Raw genomic sequence first — 15,344 nt, forward strand, 5'->3', positions numbered from 1 at the left:
GACTTTGCAGCGGCGGGCTCCCCTCAAAGACAGTTTTTTTTTGTTTGTTTGTTTTTTGTTTTTAAGAGACAGCACACTTAACAGTTTCTTCTTCCTCTCCCCCTCTGCTCTGTTTGTCTCCAGGTGTGGAAGTTAGCTGGACACGGGCTCATGCACTCTTTTAGCACCGAGCATGCCAAGCAGTCCATCTTCCGCAATATTGGCGCGGGTGTGATGCAGGTGGAGACGCGACCCGGTAACCGCATCTTCACCTGCGGAGCAGACGGCACCCTGAAGATGAGGGTCCTCCCCGACCGCTACAACATCCCAAGCAGCTTGGTCGACATTCTGTAACGCCCATTTCCACTTCTGAGCGTCCAAAGAAAGAGACGGAAAGAAAACACATAAAATGCTTATGTAACACTCGCTAGGCATTTATAGTTTAACTGATGGGGGAAGAGTTAGTCAAAAGATCGCCACTCTTTGGGCGTCTTTCAGAGTGTGCAGTGTTACCGGGTTTACTGTTGACGTAAATCAAATCAAGAATGAAAAAACAGAGCTGCAAATCTTTTTTGTCCCAAAGGCTGAAAGCGAAGTTACAAGCAAAAGGTATCATACTTGATTTTAAAGCTAGATTTATTGTCATTTTATTGAAGAATCTCTACTCTTAGAGTGTGTCCATAGGGAAGCTATGCATGTCCTGTTCTCGTTCCGCGGTGCAATCACAGGTCTATTGATAGTGCTCTGTAAAAGTGCTCAAGCAAAAATTTTAAAAAAGTGTGTAACTGTCGTCATTTTGTGCCCACTGCAGAAATCTCTTAGCATCTACTGTAACCAGCACTGTGGTTTGTTCTTAAGTCAGTGGTTTCCGGTGTGAATCGAAGTTGTTGGAATCTGCATTTTGTTTCAATGGTTTTGCCCCGACCCCTGCCTTTTTGCCCGGCTTTTCTCAGCCCCTATGGAAGAGTTGATGGTGCATTGCTCCTGTAGTGAAACCCCTCCCAACCCCCCTCTCACTGGCTGCCCGTCACTCACTCCAGCCTCTCCTGGTTTGGGCTCGACCCAGCCCGGTTCTGGTCCTGGAGTGCGTGCTCACTCTGCTGTGTCTGCCATCTGTACGCCTGCCCTCAAATGCCTGTTTGTGCGGCAGACTCACTGCTAGAACATTCCTGTTTGGAAGATGACGTGTTTTATTCCTGTGGCTGTGATTTCAATGTTTCCATCTGTCTGGTCCGAACCCGAACACCCACCCACCCACCCAGAGCAGAAACACAAAGGTTCACTTCTGGTTTTGCACAAGATACCCTTGAATTTGTGTTATTTTTTTAAAATTGATTTTATTATTCATTTGATTTCTATGTTTGTGTTTGTTTGGTTGACCATTCCTTTGTAAAACTATTTAACGTATTGCCTTTTATTTTTAGGAATGTAAGGGGTTTTACTGTATCTGATTGGGAGATGTGCAACACAGTCTACTGTATGTACGTGTGTGTTACCTCGCTAGTCGTTTTTACTGTTTCATCCATAAGGAATAGATAATTGCACTCAAATTCTGGAGACACTAAAAGTTTATTTCAAATAAATAGAATATGGAAGAAGAAACTGTTCTATACAAATGAATGTCTGGCTTTATTTGGCCTAGTAGTAAAACGTTTGAAATAGTTTTAATATATAAATGATATAAATATATATATATATATATGAAATACCACAACAGCTTGTACAAACATGAAAGCGTTTCTTTATTTTTTGGTTTGTATCATACCAGCTGGATTAGTTGTAACTTTTGTTAGGTGTATGTATGGTATTTATTAAAGAGATTTGTGTTTCTCTCCCTCTTTCTGCCCACTATGTGTATTGTATGTAACTTAAGTGTTTTACCGATGGTCCTACTGGTGTCTGGTGCGTATGTGTGTGTGCATGTAATAATGCAAAAGAAGCCAATATCATGGGTAGACGCTTCCTTGGGCACTTGAGCCTGGAGGTGTGTGAGAGAACAGGTCATGGTCAGAGTTTTACCTTTGTAAAGTGAATAAATTCTTTTTATTTCATCAGCTGGATTTGGCACTGTTGTTTTTTTTGTTGGTTTTTTTTTTCTTTTCTGTCAGGAAGACGGAGTAACAAAGGGACCGTGCTGCTGCATTAAAAAGTCAGGTGGACACTCTATATGTACAAAATAATTAGGAGAACAACATGTTCATCTATATAAAAAAAATACATAAACAAAATGTCATGCAAATACACTTGATAATGTAAAAACTTTGAACTCAGGCGTAGAAATTCAAATCAATTTGATAGAAAATTATAAGAGGTTTAAACACGGTTAGAAACTCTGAAATCCTCCATGAACATAGCAAATAGAATATACATACAGCAAACTTATTTTTGACTAGATATGAGAATTATTGGAGAGAGAAAAAGACTAAATAGTGAATTCAACAAGAGAATACACTGAAACTGAACAATCTGAAGGATGGTATAGATGAGACTTTTTCTCCTGAAACCCTAAAAATGAACCATTTTCCTAAGAGACACTCGTCATGTCTGCATATTTGACTGTATCTCGTGTTATTGTAGTATTTCACTCATCAGAGATAAAGTGGACCACATACAGCCTGACGTGGCCGTTGTCCCACACGTACAGGTGTCTGTCCTTCGGGCTGTAGGAGAGCATGGCCAGCACTCCGACCGGAGGCCTCAGGTCAAAGGTCATATTCACCGGCTTCCCCTTCAGCAGGTCAAACGCGAAAGTGATTCTGGTGTCTTTGGTATCAGTGACGTACAGGACACCGCAGGCAATGAAGGCGTTGCCCGCTTTGGTGCGGGGGTAGGTGGTGTTCATGTAAGACGTGACAGAGAAGGTCTTTTGGTCCAGCTGGGCCACCATGATGCTCTCGTCCAGGCTGGAGGCGAAAATCAGCCACAAGCCGTTCTCATCTGCTGCCAGTTTGAAGTACGTTTTGGAGTTGTGGAGCAGGTAGGCCAGGCTGTGGTGCAGAGCGTTTTCTATAGTCAAGGTGTGGAGCTTCTTAGTGTGAAAGTCGAACCTGAGAAGAAAGAAGCAAAGACGTACCATTAACCAAACGGAACCGAACAAATAGAAAACATAGCAATCAAATGTCTTTCTTCATACCTGCCAATGCTGGAGGTACCAGCGATGTGATAATAGAAGGAGCCGTTGTGAACAGTGTGGCCGCAGCCTTGGTAAAACTTCCTCAAATCTACAACATTGCTGCTGCCGTTCTGGAAAGAGCCAATGCTCTGATACTCCTTCACCACACGACCTGAAGAAGAACAAGCAACAGGACACGTATTATGGCGTACTGTCCAAAAGGTACGTAGAGATGTTGTGTTTTTAGGATTGTTTCATTTTATAGCTGAAGAGAGAGAGAGAGGAAACACTGGGAGAGAGAGTGGGAGATACAGCCTCTGTATATGGGCCCATTTTCTGACCTCTTAACAATTCAGATATAGTCAATATTTGAAACACGACATTGCACATTAAAAGCCTTGACACAAAGATTCATACAGTATACATTCAATCATTATCAACCTACCAGAGAAGTGTTCCGCCACCCATATTCTCTCATCGTTCAGTCGAGCCGTGTCCTTCATCCATGTCCCAAACGTGCTCTCCATCTTTGCCACATTCCTGGGGTTGATCAGAGACTTGATCAGGCAGTCTGGAGGGGAAACAGCGTGACAGCAAGCTTCATGTTTACATCTTTACAACAACACAAATATTGATTATGAAGGCAAACTTGAAGGGGAAACACACCATTCTTTTTAGAAGGCTTCTCGTGCATTTTCAAAGCCTCTTTAACAGGTGAGGTATCGTCGTTAGGAACTGCGTGTAAAAGTCCTGTTGGAAATAATCACAGTTTTTATTATTCAGCGCTCACACATCGTGTGGACTTAAATAAGTGCATGGTGTCCCTTTTCTCCAGCTTTAAGTCTCACTATCTTCCCCATCATGGGGAGTTTTTTTTCTGGACTTCTGACTTCTCATTTAAAAAAGACCTCATAGTGCTCAGAATAATTTAGATTTAAACGTCCCATGACAACTGGTCTAACTCTGTCTGCAAAGAAAGATCAAGTGATATGACTGAAATCTCCAAAAACAAACTCTACATGAACTTTGGGTTGACGCTTGTTTATTTCAAAGTCAAGAGTAGACTTTAATTTTCAGGGGTAAAATGCATGTGTGCTATAGTCGATAGCAGCTGTTTACCCAGAGTCTGAGCAGCCTGAAGGTTGGCTCTCTGGTGCCTGATTCTGGGCGGCCCCTGAGGGCCCGGAGGTCCTGGATGGCCCATGAGACCTGGAGGACCTGGAGGACCAGGAGGACCTATATGAAGAAGAAAGGACAACATATAAAACCTCTGGATGTTTTCATAAAATCACATTTTATTCTGAAGACTTCCCACATTTGGGCATTCAGGGAGACATCCTTTAAAGTTAGGGTTGTCAAGTAGTACAAGCGATAGCAGTCATGACCAAGATGCTCTACTTGCCCTCAATGATGACGTCATTGGATGGTTGACCCTTCTCTCCAGGGGGACCAGACTCTCCTGGCTCTCCTTTTTCACCTGGTGGCCCTTTGAAAGAAAATCATGGAAAACATCTCTGAGTCTGCATTCAGTAACTCACAATACTTTGCCCTATTGTGAAAAAAAAAGCATGAATTACTCCATTGACTTGCTCTGCTGATTCATGCCGTCCACTTAGTAGGAGAACAGAGTGAAGTGGGAGAATAATGGGAGATTTAGCTTCAGTTCAAAACCACATGAATAATATTACAACCTCTTCAGCCAAATATGAACTACAGGAAAATCCCATGAATAGAGTCTGATGTCATTGTAAAAAAAAAAAAAGGATGCTTTGTTTGAGTTTGTACCATTCTGAGTTGGTGTCTTTGTGAGCGTGCATGATTTAAAGTGATGTGCATGCTGCATATTTTGGTATTTTACCCCTCAGGTTACACTCAACCCTTTGCCTGTTACATTGTCCCAGCAGCCCTGCACTGAAAAGGCCAGCATCGCCTCAGGTAATATTAAAAAAGGATGGTGAGTAAAATAAGAATAGAGCCTCCTTACCTTTCTTCCCTCTTTTGCCATCAGCCCCGGGCACTCCATTCAGTCCTGGGATGCCATCAGTCCCATTGTATCCGGGCATACCGTCTGCACCGGGCAAACCTACAGTGACACAAATAAGTCTTCACCATGGGCTGATTGTGAAACAGTTTCACTCAAGATATGGGTCACTGAACCACAAAAAGGATGTACAGTAGTGCTGGATTTTAAATTTGGACGCAGAGTGAAGGCTTCACTCACCAGGCGGTCCTGGAGGTCCTGCAACAGAAGATTTGAACACGTCAGACGATGATAATTTACTTTTTGGACTTCTTTATGAACTGCATGAATAAGACATACCGGCTATGCAGACTCCCTTGGTGCTGTTGCAAATGTCGATCAACAATTTGATCTGAAGAAGACAAGAAAATCAACATTTCATTAACACAAATGTTTTGGATGTATTTTACTAAAGCAACAGGAACAACAAAGTATTGGTTCTAGAGGAAGAAAATGAGCCATGGCCCCCACTGACCAGCGCTGGAAGAAGTGTCCAGATTATATTATATGTTTATTAATTTAACCTTAATATAACTTGGAAATCTCTTGGGATTAAAAATGTCCTTTCTAGGATTTTATATCTCAAAACGCAACATCACTAAGTTTAAAAACGATATATTGTAATGTATTAATCCATTACAACAAATAGTTTAAAGTATTACCTGCAACATGTTTTTATCTACTCATGCAAAAGGATTCTACATTTTATATTAAACGGTTGTTGTTATTTTTGTAACCCTTATCTTGTTGTAGCTGGTCAGGCTTATTCACCGACTTTAAATGCTTTTTGTGACATGCGTCGTATAATATGAACTGATTATGAAAAGTAACTTTAACTGTCATTTAAATGTAAAGTAAGTTTAACATTTTCCTCTGACTTGTAGTGGAAGTATCACATAAAAAAGAAGCACTTGATCTACAACTAATATGTGAGAACATATGTACTCACTGGTCTAAAGGTTAGAAAATAAAGCAGCTTTTGCCAGAAGCCCTCTTTTATTTTAGTTTATATTGTGCCGATTGTGCACATAGTATTACCCAAACACATTTTCTGTTTTTAATGATAATAAATAATCTGAAACCTGGAACTGTACATGACAGCATCGACCACCCTGATGTGTACAGGCCTTAACCTTTGCCTGTTTTAACCAGCCTGTAGTCAATTGTTAGCCACTCAGGACCAAATAGTAAACATTTCTAAAGACCTAGTTCAGTCTAACTACATCGGTTAGCCTGCACACCCTCACTCTGTATCCACCAGCTGGTGTTTAATCTCACCGGCACCATGGAGTAGGTCATCATCATCATCATGTCATCCTGCACGTGGGCCTTGTGGTAGCTCTGACTGTGATGGTGCTTATGTTTCTTCATCTTCTTCTCTGATTCCTCTCCCACCTCCTGGCTGACCTCCTGCTCCAGGACCTCCTCCTGGAGAAGCTCCTGCTGTAGCTCCTTCTGCTTCTCCAGCTCCTCGCTCCTCTTATTCCTGGAGAACTGGTACTGGTACTGAGGCTGGTCCCCGACGCTTGCCCTCAACCCTGCTGCTCCTCTGGGGACCTCCTGGATGAACTCCACCACCGAGCTCTGCTGCACCTCCGTCAGCCTCTCCCCTGTCTGCTCCAGCCACACACGCTGCTGGTTCAGCTGGACTAGGAGCACCAGGAGGCCCACGGAGTTCATCAGAGCCACCACACACGTCCCGTACAGCACCACCCGCTGAGGGAGAGTCATGCTGGGGGTTGGGATCCACATGGTTACCACTTCACCTCCTCGTTTCTGAGGGTCACCCACCAACCCCAGCATTCACAAGGGAATAAAGGTCCAGTTCAGCCGTAGATATAAAAAATAAAAATGTACAAAAAGAGGCTGATTCACTAAAACAAAACTAATCCAAGAGTAAAGATGTCCAGTCTAGATGACTTGACAGCTCCAAATAGAGTCCAGTCAGCTTCAAAGTCTCTACTCCAGCAGAGTGGTCTATCTGAGGGCTGACTGGTAAATGCACTGCTTGTTGTGTGGAGAAGTGGTTGTGTGTGTGTGTGTGTGTGTGTGTGTGTGTGTGTGTGTGTGTGTGTGTGTGTGTGTGTGTGTGTGTGTGTGTGTGTGTGTGTGTGTGTGTGTGTGTGCGTGCACATGCAAACCAGTAATGTAGGAGTGGGCATTACACAATCTACTGGGCTTGTCTGGGAAGAAACCCCCGCCTGTTCAGTCACCTGATTTATATTCAGCACGACCCATTCTACTTCGCCGCCGTGGGCAGACTGACATCACACACACACACACACACACACACACACACACACACACACACACACACATATATGATGCACGCACAAGAGCACTCACATAAATAAGAAATGAAAGCATGCATAAAATCAGACAACCTTACAAATCATTTACATTGTTTTACACTTTTTAATAAATCTTGTTTTTATGACAAAATAAGCAAAGTTGGATTCAAAGAAAAAATGACAACTTCACATTTCATTAACATCAATTCAGTTTCCATCGAGTTGCTTCATGGCCTCTCTCTCCCCCATAGTTTCCTCCCTTACGTCAGTCTTGCAGTTTCTATTCACCAAGTGAAACTTTGACCCATTTCAACTACTTTGATTTAGGCCTCTAAAGGGACATTTAAAAAAATGTAGCTTAGCATAAAAACTATCAGCTCCTCGTTTTCCACTCATTCTCTATTGATAGAGGGAGGTGATGCCGTCTCGCTTACATGACATACTGTACTACAATTATTATCATGAATGGCCACTTTTAAAAATGTTTTTACATAAATATATATCTCACTGATTTAAAAAAAAAAAAATCCAAGAATATTTTTATTGAGTTTTCAACAATAGTACAAGGAAATAATCATAGTTACACATAAAAAAAAAAAACAGCAGAAGAGAGAAATAAATGAACAAATAAAAGTGACAGAATAGCTTTGTTGTGCATATGTTGATTTCATTTTTTTTTTAACCTACAACCCTTTTTATAACACTGACATTTGGGTTAATTCGACCATTTTATTATGTTTGTATTGCCTTGTGTAAGTCTTTGGGTGTGATTTTTTAAACATGCTCTATACAGGTTTCTTGAATTCCCACACATCTGTTTTTATTCCTGTCATTATTACGTTTGCATGTTTATAAAAAAAAAATGCAGTTAATTGGTCTCTCTGGTGAAATGCATCTGGCCTATCATACATGCTCTGCAGCCATGCTATGTCCTATATTACTTCTCTGCATGCACAATAACACTCTCACACACAGGGTGAGTTACCAGCGTGGTAGTGTTGTGTGGGTTCCTCCCTGAGGCTGTGGGTCACTCATTGACCGTTAGTCGTTGTACAGCTCGGATTGCTGCAGCAGATGTTCAGATGTGTGTACGAGTGAAGTCTAAAGAGGTCTGAGATCATCCCATTGTTGTCTCTTATTCACCGTACTCTGGATCCACTGACATGAACTGTTTGGTGAAAATATGTCAACATGCAAAACTCTTCAGGTGTCAAATTGACCTCTGTTTAATTTTGCTTTTTTTTTGCCAGGTGCAGCTGGAGGGAAAGCAGGATTCTCTTTCTTCTTGATGCATGAGGCTGAGAGGTCCAAGGACAGCCAGATGACTGAAATGGTTTTCCAACAAGTTTCCTCCTCCCATGCATCTCATCTCTTATTCAAAGGACTGGAAATCTTAGGAAAAGATTCTTTCTCTCTCTTTTTTTTTTTTTGGCTCCACAATTTGGAATTTCTGAGTATGAAATAAGAGAATACTTCACATTAAAAAAAAGACACCAAAACAAAGATGGAGAATGATTACTATGAAATTGAACTCTCATAACAGCCTGATTAAAGTTCAATAAGAAATAAGGAAAGTCTCAGATTTTCATTTTTTTTTTAAATGTATGGGAAGCTATAGATGTGTACTGATGGAATACATAATGAAAACTCTCAATGGTGTTTGATTGATGCGTTTTGAGAAAAGTGAGGAAACTCTGGCGTATCACTTCATACATGAATTTTGAGATCACTTCTTAAAGGTTTTCCCGTCAGGTCACTTAGGATCAAATGTATTGCTTGATCGTCTGCCTTCCAAAACATGTCAACTATTTCTGCTACTGAGCAATATCCTGAAGAACAAAAGTATAATTACAGACACTAACGTAGAATTAAAGTGTAAAAACAAGACTCAGTGAATTCTGTTCAGACGTCTTGCATGTTTTGACATTTCACAAATCGTCTTTATCTTTCTGCTATCAATTGCGAGACAAAGATGTGGTTGACCACAACACAGAGCTCAGAGACGAGGTTACATTAACGTCTGTTTTCGGGGAGAAACAGTGGGGGGTGGGGGCTGGTGGTCTCTGCTTAATCATGCAGAACAATCTAGGTCTGAGGCATCATACAGGCCAGCGTTATCCGGACAGGGCCTCAGCACACAGTCGGCTGTTTGAGCGACGCACATTCTTGGACTCCAATGTGGGCGTTGGGTGAATTCACAGAGTCCTTTATACCGAAAGAGCGAACGGAACAAAGACAGAGATATGGACACACAGCATGGGCTTTGTCACAGACGCAGAATAACATGAAGTACAAAACGTAATAAGTAGTTTAGTGACACAGGTCAATGAGTTAAAAGTTAACATCAAGTCATTTGTTACGAAGGGCAGGCTTATAAAACTGTACTGTTTATACATTTCACAAGAGTAAACATGAGGACATAAATGTTTTATTCATGAGACCTACTTTGTGATCAAATAATACACGTTAGTATCTTCTGCATCGACTAATAACACAGAATAAGTAAAACAGATACATTTGTAGAGAAAGACATAGTGAGTTTCAGATTTTCAAAACAAGTATGATGACTTGGAAGTGGAAGTAATAATAATAAGAAGAATACTATTATTATTATGAATAATAATAATCAATAATAAGAGGCGAAATGGTAGTGCTGTAGTCAAGACCACGCTAACTGAGACCAAGACATACCCAGACAAGATCAAGAAAGTAAATATCTCTGAAAAATCATCATCTTGTGTGCAGGGGGCGTTTCACTCACTTAGACCGTAACGTGGGGAAAAAAATAAAATTCTGAATAAATTTAAGTTATTTGTTGTTTAAGAAATTACATTTTCCTTCTAATCACAGACGTGAAAATAGCCTTCAGTGGTGGTCTTGATCGGTCTTGATTTGAAATTCGGAGTCCGCCCAGAAACCGAGACCTCCAAAAAGTGGTCTCGAGACGGACTTCAGAACCGAATCCAAGTACTACAACCCTACTAAATGGTTTCTGATCTCAGCAGAAACCTGATGAAAAAACTTTGGATTTCCTTTTTTTACACACATTAAAGCCATAGAAGACCTAGAATGATTTAAAATCTTTTTAAGATGAGAGGTTTCCCCAAATCTGGTGCAGAGTAAAGGAATGCAATGATGTTTCTATCTGAATCTTTACCTGTTTAAAAAAAGTCAAACATAATTGTCTTAATCAGTATTTAAAAAGTATGACTTAAAATGACAGAATGTAAACGTGCGTATCTTCTTTGTTACACAAACACATTCAGATCCTCCAGTCTTCAGAGGTGGTTTGAGCTCAGAGTGAGTGAGATATAAAACACGTTCCAAAGATCATATAATGCTCATTTTCTGTTATCATACCGTTCATTACATCTCTGCTCTCCCATCTCTGGGGGTCTCATGCAGGAACGTGACAATTCAAAAATACTGCTAGTTCTCCAACATGATATCAACTGATCATGCAAAAAAACAAAGTGAAGTTGATCAGACTGTTTGCAGAGCTACAGTGTATTTTATAAGTACATATATTTTATAGTAGAATTGCATTTCACCTTTTGCTTGAATTCACTTCTTTGACAGAAAAAGGAAGGAAAGCTGGTGTATGAATTCTTCTTGAAAAGGCTGAAAAAGTAATAAAGCGGGACAGGCCTGGCTGTACACATAAAAACAATAATAACACACATTCTCATGTATTCTCACAGGCTTTTTGTGCTCTTTTGAAGGATTTCCAGACAGATTCTTTTGATGTTCAAAGACCAAGAAACACTAGTTTCCTATCACCGAAATGTCAAACACAACCCGGGATTGTGTACGCTCAAGGGCACATGCTGGCACAGATCCAATGCCTCAAGGTTCAAACTGTGTTGTTTACACTTCTCCTCCTATGTTGAGACTTTGCATCACCCTGACCTGACTGGTCACCAGCTCACATCACATATAAAGACAGAGACACGACTAATGAAGCAGCTTTCATCTCTCAGGGCTGTAAATCTGCCTCCTCATGGATCTGATCGCTGCTTGTGAACGGGCCATGAGTCCTGTTGGTTTGGATGCTGAAGTAGCCGACCTGGTCTACATGTCCCTGAATGTAACTGTAGTGGGATCACATGGAATCTCAATGGCAACCAGAACCCTGATACTGGTTTTCTGTCTGCTGCTTGCAGCCTGGAGCCACACGGACAAGACATCTGTACCAGGTAGGTTCAAATTCCAAGCTTCCTTCTTCATTTTAAACCCAGTGAGCTGGATCTGGTATAGGTTGAAATCTATTGATTGTACTCCAACAGGTCCTTCTTTCTGTCTTGGTTTTGGGCCTTTTCTGTCATACATGAGATTCATTTGGACTGGTATTGGGACAGCGAGTCACTACTACAACAACAAGTATGGAGACATTGTCAGAGTCTGGATCAATGGAGAGGAGACGCTCATACTCAGCAGGTTTGTTTTCTTGGTTAAAATTGATATATTCGATCCTCAAACAGTTCGTTTAGGCTTAAATTGTAAATATTCATTTTTTTAATTTTTTGTTCTTCACCACAAGGGCATCAGCTGTTCACCATGTCCTGAAACATAGTCTTTATACTTCACGTTTTGGGAGCAAGCAGGGCCTCAGCTGCATTGGCATGAATGAAAGAGGGATCATATTTAACAGCAATGTAACCCTGTGGAAAAAAATACGCACCTATTTCACCAAAGGTAACATTTAATCTCTCAGTTAGCTTTGCAAACTTTCTGATTTCAGTCGTTTTTCAGTACTTTCAGAAAATGCAAAATATTCCACTACCTGCACAGACCTTGATGTTCTGTGTCAGCGCTGACAGGTCCGGGCCTGCAGCAGACCGTGGAGGTTTGCGTCTCATCCACTCAGAGTCACCTGGACGAGCTGGACAGTTTGGATCATGTGGACGTGATCAGTTTGCTGCGCTGCACTGTGGTCGACATCTCCAACCGACTCTTCCTGGATGTTCCTGTGAATGGTGAGCAGGCATGCTTTATGTTAATGGAGGTTTGTACATTGAGGAGTCTGTGTGAGGATTAAACACATGGCAACTGTTAACCCCTTTGTGTTTTCATGTGCAGAGAAAGAACTGATGCTGAAGATTCAGAGGTATTTTGACACATGGCAGACTGTGCTCATAAAACCAGATATATACTTCAAGTTTGACTGTATTCACCAGAGGCACAAAACAGCAGCGTGAGTCACTCCAGCTCTCTCTCATTTGTAATGTCATACAAAAGCCCACTTCAAAGTTTTTTTTTTTTTTGTGCAACACAGTGTAATATATTCTTTTACAGCCAGGAGCTACAAGATGCTATAGAGGACCTTGTGGAGCAGAAAAGAAGACAAATGGAACAGGCAGATAAACTGGACATCAACTTCACTGCAGAGCTCATATTCGCTCAGGTAAGATTCAGAATGAGTTTGTTTTCAGCCCTGTCCTCTTCCCTCCTATGAGTCGTTTACAGCACTTTCTTCAACCCATCTGTCAGAAATCCTTTTTTGTTAAACCCAAATAACAGAACTGTACGTGTGTGTGTGTGTGTGTGTGTGTGTGTGTGTGTTTGTATGTATTTAGAACTATGGCGAGCTGTCTGCAGAGAATGTGAGGCAGTGTGTGTTGGAGATGGTGATCGCAGCACCCGACACGCTGTCCATCAGCCTCTTCTTCATGCTGCTGCTCCTCAAGCAGCATCCAGATGTGGAGCTGCAGCTGCTGCAGGAGATTGACACTGTTGTAGGCAAGTAGCTGCAAGAACCATTGCATTTCATACGTAGGCATATTCAGCTATTCATATCTAATTCTATGAACATTGAATAGAAAACATAGTGAGGAATAATAGTGTGATGTGCATCAAAGCAAATTTAAAATTGCATCCAGATTCAGCAGATTATATCCCAATTTGCCATTTATCTGAGGTACACTTAGCAAACTATGATGTCGTCCATCAGCTGTCCTTTAGTGAATCTTGTGATCTTCAAATATTGTTCAAAGAGTTGAAAAGAAGAATATCTGTAATGAGATCTCGTTCTGTAGGTGAGAGACAGCTTCAGAATGGGGATCTTCAGAAGTTGCCGTTGTTAGAGAGCTTCATCAACGAATGCTTACGCTTCCACCCTGTGGTGGACTTCACCATGCGTCGGGCCTTGTCTGATGACATCATAGAAGGCTACAGGGTGCCCAAGGGGACTAATATTATTCTTAACACTGGTCGAATGCACCGCACAGAGTTTTTCATCAGACCAAATGAATTCAGTCTGGAGAACTTTCAGAAAAATGTAAGTAGAAGAACTTCATTTACTGCATTTTTATCTTTCTACAACAGAGAGAGGAAGTAAAGCAAAAAAAAAAAAAAGTAAAATCCTAATCAAAATTCAGTTTCTTACTATGAGCAATGGGACCTAAAATTTATAACACATTTGGATTTTTTTAGTTGAGGGTTTTTTGTGATTCTTTCTTTAATCTTGAAATTCTCGCTGGGTTTTGATGGACGGTGCTTTGATGAAAAATGATGTCAAATATTTCCATGCAATTATTAGGATTCAATCTGAACTTTAAAAGTGAAACTCATCATAAATGGTAGTAATTTCACGTAAGAAAATAAGAGCAGGTACACAGTATTTTGTGTTTTTCTTTTTGTTTGTGAAAGCTTATGTCTTAGACAAAGTTTTTCAGTTGCCATAGTTACCTCACTAACCTGTCCTCTGCCTTGAAATCTTTGTCCTCCTCCAGGCTCCTCGCCGATTCTTCCAGCCATTTGGTTCGGGTCCCCGCGCCTGCGTTGGAAAGCACATCGCCATGGTGATGATGAAATCCATCCTGGTTACGTTGCTCTCTCGGTACTCTGTTTGCCCCCACGAGGGTTTAACCCTGGACTGCCTCCCACAGACCAACAACCTGTCCCAGCAGCCTGTGGAGCATCATCAGGAGAGCGAGCAGCTCAGCATGAGGTTCTTACCGAGACAGAGAGGAAGCTGGAAAACTGTCTGAGACCCCAGACCCAAATCGTTCATGAAGTTTGTATCTATACGTGTATATCATTACGTTATTATTATTGTTTTAACACTGTAAAAAGCTGAGTTTCATATTTTGTGATGTAGGCCAATTAAAATCCCATAATGCATTGTGTGACATATATTATATATAAAAGCTTATGGTAATTGTACATTTTTGAAAAAAAAATTGTGTTGCTTTTCTTCGTGGGGTATTACTTTACTTACTGCCAATATATTTAATAAACTTTAAGCACATTAGTGTGTTGGCAATAACTACTTATTGATTAACCCTTCTCTCTTTCTTTAAATTCATGAACATGTTCAGTTTTCATTAAGTTTAATTTAACACTACTTGTTGCAGTATGTTTACTTTAATTATCAGAACATTATTATTTTTACGGCTTACATGCTTTCATTCTTACATTGGATTGTTGTCTACAGGTGGTTTATTGTTTGCTTAAAGTATCTTGTTGTTTTGTTGCGTTTATTTATTGTTGTTGTATTTTCTAAATTATGATACCTAATTTGTTCCTTAAATGTATAGCAGGTCCCTCTGATATTCATGTGGCTGTTGACCTCTCCCAACACGTCTCTAATCTTTGCATTTACTGGGTTATGCAGTTTAATTTCTGCACAAATAAATAAAAGACATGTCTTTTGATGAGTATTGTTGAATTAGTGTGCTTCAATGATGAAAACCAACTTTGAGAAGCTGCAGACAAAAGTGGATAAAATAATGTATGTCTGACTATCGTCATTTTCTATTTTTGTATCTGCAAACATTGGCCAGCAGAGGGCAGTGTTACACAAAGATTTGGTGTTCACTGCCAAATTGCTCATTATGTTCAATGACTGCCGCTGGGCAAGCAAGAAAATAAATTTCACACACAGATGTCTCAGCTAGTGTTGTCTTTATTCTCCAAACAAAGAGATACATAATGCTGGAAG

At 40.6% G+C, this 15,344-nt stretch overlaps 3 protein-coding genes across 7 annotated transcripts in view; 2 read left to right on the forward strand and 1 right to left on the reverse strand.

Moving 5' to 3' along the window:
- dmxl2 (Dmx-like 2) overlaps positions 1-2,033 on the forward strand; it is a 44,208-nt gene extending 42,175 nt beyond the window's left edge. For all 5 annotated transcript variants that reach the window (XM_061034266.1, XM_061034283.1, XM_061034274.1 and 2 more), the window contains one exon: positions 124-2,033. In XM_061034266.1, the coding sequence (XP_060890249.1) occupies positions 124-333 (210 nt within the window). In that variant the 3' untranslated portion in view covers positions 334-2,033. The remainder of the gene's footprint in view (positions 1-123) is intronic.
- Positions 2,033-7,124, reverse strand: gldn (gliomedin). The gene is made up of 10 exons (XM_061034317.1): positions 6,390-7,124; positions 5,412-5,463; positions 5,313-5,330; positions 5,076-5,174; positions 4,494-4,577; positions 4,211-4,327; positions 3,758-3,841; positions 3,537-3,662; positions 3,113-3,263; positions 2,033-3,026 (listed from the first exon to the last, which is right to left on the reverse strand). The coding sequence occupies exons 1-10, from the start codon at positions 6,912-6,914 to the stop codon at positions 2,561-2,563; spliced, it is 1,722 nt and encodes a 573-aa protein (XP_060890300.1). The 5' UTR covers positions 6,915-7,124; the 3' UTR covers positions 2,033-2,560.
- A 4,261-nt stretch (positions 7,125-11,385) lies between these two features.
- LOC132969488 (aromatase) lies at positions 11,386-15,055 on the forward strand. The gene is given in 10 exon segments (XM_061034340.1): positions 11,386-11,598; positions 11,689-11,839; positions 11,943-12,097; positions 12,214-12,378; positions 12,482-12,600; positions 12,698-12,760; positions 12,762-12,806; positions 12,979-13,141; positions 13,438-13,679; positions 14,134-15,055. Coding segments are annotated over 10 exon segments (1,557 nt in total). The 5' UTR covers positions 11,386-11,402; the 3' UTR covers positions 14,392-15,055.
- Positions 15,056-15,344: the final 289 nt, after the last annotated feature.

This window comes from Labrus mixtus, chromosome 1 (genome assembly GCF_963584025.1).
Source record: "Labrus mixtus chromosome 1, fLabMix1.1, whole genome shotgun sequence".
In the NCBI taxonomy this organism is placed as follows: Eukaryota; Metazoa; Chordata; class Actinopteri; order Labriformes; family Labridae; genus Labrus; species Labrus mixtus.